Source organism: Aulonocara sp. 'chitande type north' Nkhata Bay, linkage group LG10, assembly GCF_057382095.1.
Source record: "Aulonocara sp. 'chitande type north' Nkhata Bay isolate Kocher_YH1m ecotype deep benthic linkage group LG10, A_spYH_male_GT1.1, whole genome shotgun sequence".
Lineage (NCBI taxonomy): Eukaryota > Metazoa > Chordata > Actinopteri > Cichliformes > Cichlidae > Aulonocara > Aulonocara sp. 'chitande type north' Nkhata Bay.
This window is the reverse complement of record NC_141353.1, coordinates 13,209,855-13,217,824: the sequence shown is the minus strand read 5'-3', so window position 1 is coordinate 13,217,824 and position 7,970 is coordinate 13,209,855. Positions and strand designations below refer to the sequence as shown.

The following is a 7,970-nucleotide window of genomic DNA, read 5'->3' as shown; positions in this document are numbered from 1 at the left end:
ACAGTTTTTGAAGAAACTTGTTTGGTAGATTGTTACAAACATCTTGGAGAACTAAACACAGATCTTCTGTGGATGTAGGCTTCCTTGCATCCTTCTGTCTCTTCATGTAATCCCAGACACACTCGATGATGAGATCAGGGCTCTGTGGGGGCCGTACCATCACTTCCAGTACTTCTTGTTCTTCTTTATGCTGAAGATAGTTCTTAATGGCTTTGGGTGTTTGTTTGGAGTTGTCATCCTACTGCAGAATACATTTGGGGCCAATAAACAATCATTTATATTTCTTAAAGCATTCTTTGTTCACAGCATTTTTTCACACCTTCCTAAAACTTTTGCACATATGAGAAGAGATATTTATATAGCGAGCAAGAGAGCAATATCAAAGGATCAGCAACATGGAAAAGACTAAACCCCAATGGTGATGCACACAACTGTGAAGCTTACTTAGGTCCCCAGTGATACATCTTCAAGGTTCAAGGACTGGATGAGGGATGGGGTAAGTGAAGCAGAAAAAAACTAACAAGGAGACAGTCCCTGTTTTATTAGTGAGGTTAAAAGGAAAAGCAAAAATGTGTGTTTGAAGTAGATTGCATGACTATTTGTCATGTTGAAACCTGAAAAACAAACAAACAGATTTCCTTGTTAATAGGATAGTTGACCGATTAATCAGTTTATCAAGAGAATAATTTCCAGGCCTACTTAGAGGAAGGTTTCACTTGCGTGTACAAAAAAAGGATCTGTTTGTTTCACTCATTTTCCCAAAATTGAGGCAACAACCTTGGACCTGTCTGATAAACTGTTTGGAAAACTTACATTGGTATCTCACAGCTGTGTTCCCCGCCTCTGGCTTTCTGTGCACTGTAATGGTTTTTGCCAGGCCTGTGGCACAATTGCTTCGCTCATGTATGAAAAGACATGACGTGGCAGACGTGTTAATTTATCACGTTATTCCTTTCATCTTCATCATATCACCGTATATAGTCAGGTGACAAAATAGGCTGTTCGTGAACGCCAAACAAATGAATAACAAAAATATATGTATTGTTCTTTTTCCTTGCAAGCTACATATTTATTGTATAAAAGTAAATAATCAATTACAAGCATGATTAGAGTCACATTTAAAATACATTTAAGAACCGTCTTGCACAACAGTATCACCATAAATAAGTGAAAGTGATTTTAAATGAAACTGACTCAACAAAATAAATATAAGTTGTAAAAACAACTTTTTCAGTCTTGCACCATCATCAGAAATGCCTCTCTTCTTATGTGCTGATGAGCTGAGAAATGTAAATATTCTCTCTGCTTGGGCTTTATGGACAGATTTAATGTAGAAGTCTGTTCCTGCTGCACAGAACTGTTCACACATTTCATTGAATTTGGGGCATTTTAACATTGAAGAAGTGCAGACAGGGCGTTGTTTACATTTTAACCCTGAGAGGAGTCATTAAGTAAATCAGCATCAGCTGTGGCAGCTGGTCGCACAGCTGAACGGTGGTTTTATTAAAAACTCTTTTAGAATTTGATTTGAGTGAGGTTTCACTGCTGAGAAGGGTGCTGCTGCGTTTGCACATTTAGATGCATGTGGATATATTTGTGTTTTGGTGTCTTTGATGAAGCTGCCTTACAATTCAAGCTGAGTTCTCTGTTGAGCTTCAGCAGCAAATATGTTTGCTTGAATTGTTTGGTTTGGTTTCCAGTTTGCTCTGGATGTTTTTATTTTCTGTGGTACTAGGATCCCTACATGCGTTTTATCTGAAGAGATAATTTTTTTTAAATTACGGTTTCAGTTTGCTGTGCTCGGTAAGTGTGTCGCCATGAAGGAGGAAATTGCTGCCGCTGTGTTCTTTTTGGCTCGGCTGGTGAAGAGATACGGATGTCTGGACAATGACAGCAGAGAGCGCTTTGCTGCTTCACTCACCTCCCTTCTGTTTGAGAACTACAAGAACCACTGGCACCCAAGTGCACCCGCCAGGGGTCAGGCCTACAGGTCAGTAATCCAAAAGCAATTTTTTTTTTTTTTTGGTTGTTTCAAAATGGCTGAAGGTCCTGCTTCCCTTTTAAAAATGAAAAGTTAACCAAACATAATATTAAAAATTAAAACTCAATTAAATTTAAGAGGAAAAACTTTGTTTCAAAGCTTGAATGTGTATCCATTTGGCACTCTCCTTTTAAGTTGTATGGATTTACTATAAGACAAGTTGGTCGGGGACCCACAGGAAATCAGATTATTTGATCAGAAATAAATGGTTAAAAATAAAATGATTTAAGTATTTTTCAGACTGGTGGCTTATGTACATGTACTGCATCCAGAGTGTTATTGCAGGCATGTTAACTTTGAACATAAACTGCCTTGAGGTGACTGTTGTTGTGATTTGGTGCTGTATAGATAAAAATGAAGTGGCTGAGTTGGAGCCTGAGAACCTTGTTGTAGTGAACAGCTGTTTTGTAAAGTATCTATCCTTAGGTAAAGGTCTCGCTGCTGAAATAATGTTAAATGTTTCTCAGTCAAAATTCTTAATGAATATGTTTGCTTTAGTAACTTTATGTTATTTTGTATATTTTGATACAATTACTGATTTTATTTTTAATGAATGTCACTTTAATGTTGCAGCTGCTGATTGTATTAAATGTACTTGGCTATAAAGTATCCAAATCTTTAAAATTGTAAGGTTATGAAACTCTTTCTGCCTTCAGAAATGCAACAAATATTATGAACCCACTTTGTAATTGAAAGTATTGATTCTTTACTTAAAATACCAACTGTTATACTTGAGTTATTTAACCTTGTAAATGATCAAAACACCTGGAAAAACACTTGTAATGCTCCACTCTACTGGCCTCAGTAAGAAGCAGGACTGCAGCTCTCAGGTTTATTCACAGGAATATAATGGATATCAATCTAAATGTTGGCGGGTTAATTTTAAGCTTTGCTCAGCTGCTCAGAAAAATGCTTGACTTAGAATCTGCTCACTTTATCTGAGCAACCAAAGGAGAGGTCTGAAGACTCAAAGTACAAGACTCCTTACGGTGGTGCAGGGAGTAGAAACCAGCACAATAGAAATACATTTGCATTGCAGCTGTGCTTAAGTAAAGTACTGGAGTAAATGCACAAAGTTGCGTTCCACTGCTCACTTTGAGTGGTGCTAGACCCTGTAATATTAGGTGTTGTCGTGGGAAATACCCCCCCCCCCCCTCTTTTTGTGCTCTAATTAAAATAAATGGGGCTTGCATTGCACACTACAGGCGACTCTATAGTTCAATATTCTGCATTTTCTCATTTGATTCGGGACATAAAGAAATCGTACAATTTTAGGATTCATGAAAGAGATCTTCAGTTTGTTTTTGTACCATTTAAAGAACTAATGTGCTGATGCTATTCCTAATCGTCTGGCTTTAAACCACCTTTAACTGGCACCAACTACTACTCTTCCATCTATATTTTAATTGGATTTTTACTGGACTTGATATCTTGGTGACATGTGAAATTGCAACACTATTTAAAAAAAACAAAACAAAACTTTCTTTGAGCTGCCCGGTGTTTTTCAGGTGTCTGCGTATGAACAGTGTTCGGCTACAGGACCCGGTGCTGGAGCAGGTCTGCGAGCGGAGCGGGGTGAGGTACGAGGACCTGGGCCTGCCCCAGGAGCTGACAGTGTGGGTCGACCCTGGAGAGGTGTCCTGCAGGTTTGCTTTAATCATTAGTCACCTTGCATTTGTGCGATGCTGCAGGTTACATTGTTTCAAAGTCCTCAGTCCTTTTTGGTTTCACATCTAACTTACTAACCAGATGGTGATATCATTAAGACATGAATAACCATTTATTTTAATGTCAGTTTAAAAGCAGAGTTTGAAGTAAATGCTTAATTATAATCTAATTATTGATCATCCACACAGTGACAAGACTTGAGGAAAAGTGCAAATAAATTGGTCTAATCAACTTTTTTTTTTATATGGCTCAAACAGGTGGTGATATGATTAGTTAGCAGTGTCTTCATGCCAAAGCTAGAGCTAACAAGTGGTTCAGCGAGTTACAAACCTAATGTTGAATCAATAAAACGAGTGTCTTTCTATAATACACAAAATCTTTATCTCAACTTCTCCTAGACCACCAGGAGTTAACAGCCAAACTGAAGGTTCTTATCTATATCAATATACCATTGCATTGGCTGACAACCATTTAGCACGAAGATAAAATGACCTGTTTTTTGTTAACTATTTTACCTTGTGCATCTACCACACCTATAGTTGTAATTTCATTTTTACAAATAAGCATCGGATTACTTGTAATTAAGTTTGTCATGGGCATGTACTAATATATTCATAGTTGTGTACTTGATCATTGCTGCTAAGGGAAGGAATGGATTGTGACTGAAAAGGGCTGATTTGGCTTCCTTACTGGAGCTTTTTTTGTCCTGATTTCCTGCCACTAAACTAAAGATATGTGAAGCACATGAGTCGGGCTGATGTTGTCACAGCTCTGGCAGGTTTCTAGAACATTAGGACAAGGAGTGGTGGGGGAACAAATGTTTAGAGCAGTGTTAAGGTGGAACTTCTGGCCTCATAATGGAAAAGCCCTTTATTGTCATTGTACATGTACAAAGAAATCGTGAAACCTGAATTTGCCGTCAGTTTCTAATTTTCTTTTGAATCCCTGCAGGTATGGTGAACACAGCAGTCCATTCTGCGTCTCAGTGGTGGACAACTGTCGGCGCGGTGATGGGGAATTATCCCGCCGCATCCATGAAGCTGTGGAACGGGCGAGTCTCGAGGTCCCATCAGGAAGCTCATCAGATGAGGATGAAGATGGAGGTGGAGACAACAGCATGAGCACGAGTACCAGCAGCCTTTCAACCCTCTGCCCTCAAATCCCACCCATGAACAGTGAACCCAAAACCATTCCGACTGTTAGCAACCCCAACAGTGTTTACAGGGTGAGTTCAATATATGAAATGCAGGACAATTTAAAGCCTCCCAAGCTTGTTTTATGACGATGATGATGGTAGTGTTTTATATCTTAACATATTCATTCTCTGTAAGCTCATTAACATGAGACTTGGAAAAAGTAGGCTTCCTGAAAGTGCAAGTTGATTGACCATCTTCAGGAGCAGGTTTTTAGCCAAAAAATAAAATAAAATGTAATTCTGCTGAATAACATTTTTAAAGCTAGAGCTTTGCAAAGTATTTTTAGTAACTTCTCTAAGAGATCTCAGGTTTTCTAAATGACTTTGTTGTACCTGTCTTCAGTTCAGCGAGTTCTCTCCAGGTGCCCCTCAGAGCTGGCTGAGGGAGAAGCGGAAAGGCTTTCCAGGAGACATGTTCCCACCTCATGGCGCTCCTGCTGGAGCCCACTTCTCAAGCCAGAAAGGCTTCAGATCCTATCGAGCCACGTTCACCTTCACTGGGCCTCGTGTTGACAAGTACCACTGGGTCAGCAAATCGCGATCCTAGCCTTAAAGCTACAAACCAGAATCTGGTTCCTGCTGATGTCGGATTTAGGCCACACACTTTGTACATCTTTTAAAGGATAAGCTTATTTGTACCTGATTTAAAGTAATGCTGTTTAAGTATGTTTTTAAGATGTGAAAATTGATATTTTAAATAATTCTTCACTCTAATTGTCTTTTTTAAATTAAAGTGTGAATAAAGTAACATTGACCTGTCATTGAAAAGAAATAAATAGATTCATGCCAGCTCTACTGGCCATAACATGTCTTGTTTTGGTTTTTTCTCCCTCTCTTAAACAGTTTTAGTTAACCTAACATTTAGGACTTTTAGATAAAACATCCAAAAGTTCTTTGAAAAACACTGAATCTATATTTACCTGTAAAGCGGGTCAGTCTGGAAGGAAATACAGCTGCGCTGGTGTGTGTGGTGGTTGTACTGGTAGTGTAGTTAGTGATTAGCGTGTAAGAACAATCAGCTAACGACACTGCCTATACAGCCACCCCAATCACACTGACCATCAGAAACTTGTAATCTTGCAGTAAATGCTTGTTGTAATAAAATGTATATTTTTGTCCCCTTTAGCTTGCCTTTTGTCAGTTTCATTTTTACTCTTCATTGAAGGCCCTTGTGCAGTGTCTGGTCCTGGTGTCACACCTGCAATATTTTTAGCAGAAGTGCAGGAGACCCTTTTCTTGCATAAACCTTGTTTCTGATACCTTACGAGATTGCCCATCTGCATCACTGAACGGCACAGGAAATCATTCCTGAATTCGGCCATCTCTCTCTGCAACCCATCCAACTAAGCAGAGCGTGCAATAGATGCACAACCTTAACATTTGCACATCCTCTACAGTGAAAATAGTTATATAGTTACAATTCCAATGTCAATCATATATATATATAATCTGCGTAATATTCTGAGATTTTTATAATTTTTGTTATATTTTGTAACTTTGTATTTAATTTAGTTCAGTCAGTTAAATGGAACCACATGTGATTTTCCTACTTCTTAAAAAACAAACAAAAAAAAACCCCACTCACACCTTCCTTCAGGTAACATCAATAAAGCACATCGTGGGATGGGGCAAAGTCTCACAGTGGTTTCACCTTTAACCCCCAGTGACGGTAATGACTCGTTTTTGTTTTGTTTGTTGATTTTGTTTTTTCCCCCCAGACCTTGGCTCATGTGATGACTCGCATGATGAATAGCAGGTCAACGAGCTGCCAATACCTGGGACTGTCTGCCTTTTATTTTTAGAACAGAAGTGTTTTGGATACAAAGTGAAATGTCTTCACAATCTCAAGCAGCCAGCTGCCCACTTTTTTCAAGCTCTTATAATAACCAATGCTTCCTCTGACAGGATTTTTTTTCATAAATCCTCCAATGGTGTGCAGTGGTTATCCCAGAAAGCAGATTATGTTTATCTGGAAGTTGTTCTGGTGGTTAACATGTTTTACAATTAAACTGTTGCTGGTTCAATTCCGGCCAAAGACAAAAATGTCTTCATTATTCATTATGAAGCGTATCTGGCATAAAACTATTTGAATCAAACTTGCAGAGCTCCTGTAGTGAACCTTTGGGCAAAGGAGCAGCCAGAAGTAGCTTAAATATGTTGTTTAGGGCAAATGAGTACATGCAAATTACAACACAGTTTTACAATGTAATAGTGTGTGTCAAAAATAGCTTGAAGCATTAGCAAATGCCATTTTCATGTTTAGTAAATGTAAGGGTACAGGGAGCAGATTACTCAGACTGGAAAAACAGGGAATCTGTAACCCTGTTCTGACCAGAAGGTGCCGGATCTGTTTATCAAAACATCCAAAATCCACCACTTAATCCATACGCACTTTATAAATCCCGACAAGCAGAAGTGCAAAAAGCCTTTTTTTCATGTGATTAGCTCTGAGCAGTTACCAGGCAACCTTCAGACACTCCAGGAGGGAGCTCAATAAACTAGTCCTATACTTCTGTAAAAGAGTGAAGTCACCACTTTGCAAAGCCACGTCTATGCCTTCTAATGCATTTTTGCCGTGGAAAAAAAAGTTTGAATGAGTCACATGCAGTAAGAGATCATTATTAGAACAACAAAAGCAGTCACACTGTCTAAGACAACTTTTCTCACTCTTATACTTGGTCTTTGGTAACAACGTATGGGCCTTAGCACCACAACCATACTTTTTGTGTGTGCGTATGTGCAAGAAACAGGTTGTGTCATGTTTTAATCTGTTTCTATAAAGCAATGACTTCTTAAAAAGTTAATATTTGATGTAAAGACAAAGTCTAATACGTAATTTTAGTTAAAATTAAATAACAATACCCACTCCAGTTAAGGATTTTTAACTTTTTTATTTATCCACATCTACAAATCTGGAAAATCCACATTGCAGGGAAAAGGAAGACAGGGACATAAAGCTCTAATTAGATTATTATTGCTGAGTGAAGATCCAAAAAGGGTTGAGGTTTGAGCCTGATGGCCTTTCCATCCTCCATTTCCAAAACAAACTCTTCAACTGGCGTGTCA

The 7,970-nt window shown here is 38.5% G+C and overlaps 1 protein-coding gene across 1 annotated transcript; it reads left to right on the top strand.

Moving 5' to 3' along the window:
* Nucleotides 1-1,358: 1,358 nt before the first annotated feature.
* btg4 (B-cell translocation gene 4) lies at nt 1,359-5,709 on the top strand. Its single transcript, XM_086308276.1, has 4 exons — nt 1,359-1,990; nt 3,550-3,687; nt 4,661-4,934; nt 5,248-5,709. Exons 1-4 carry the CDS (start codon nt 1,818-1,820, stop codon nt 5,449-5,451), a joined length of 789 nt encoding a protein of 262 aa, XP_086164402.1. The 5' UTR covers nt 1,359-1,817; the 3' UTR covers nt 5,452-5,709.
* Nucleotides 5,710-7,970: the final 2,261 nt, after the last annotated feature.

What these genes read in the sequence shown, in the direction of transcription:
- btg4 (XM_086308276.1), top strand. Translation starts at nt 1,818, where the DNA reads ATGAAGGAGGAAATTGCTGCCGCTGTGTTCTTTTTGGCTCGGCTGGTG. An exon ending in GCCAGGGGTCAGGCCTACAG is followed by an intron (nt 1,991 to 3,549) that starts GTCAGTAATCCA and finishes GGTGTTTTTCAG; the next exon opens with GTGTCTGCGTATGAACAGTG. An exon ending in CCTGGAGAGGTGTCCTGCAG is followed by an intron (nt 3,688 to 4,660) that starts GTTTGCTTTAAT and finishes GAATCCCTGCAG; the next exon opens with GTATGGTGAACACAGCAGTC.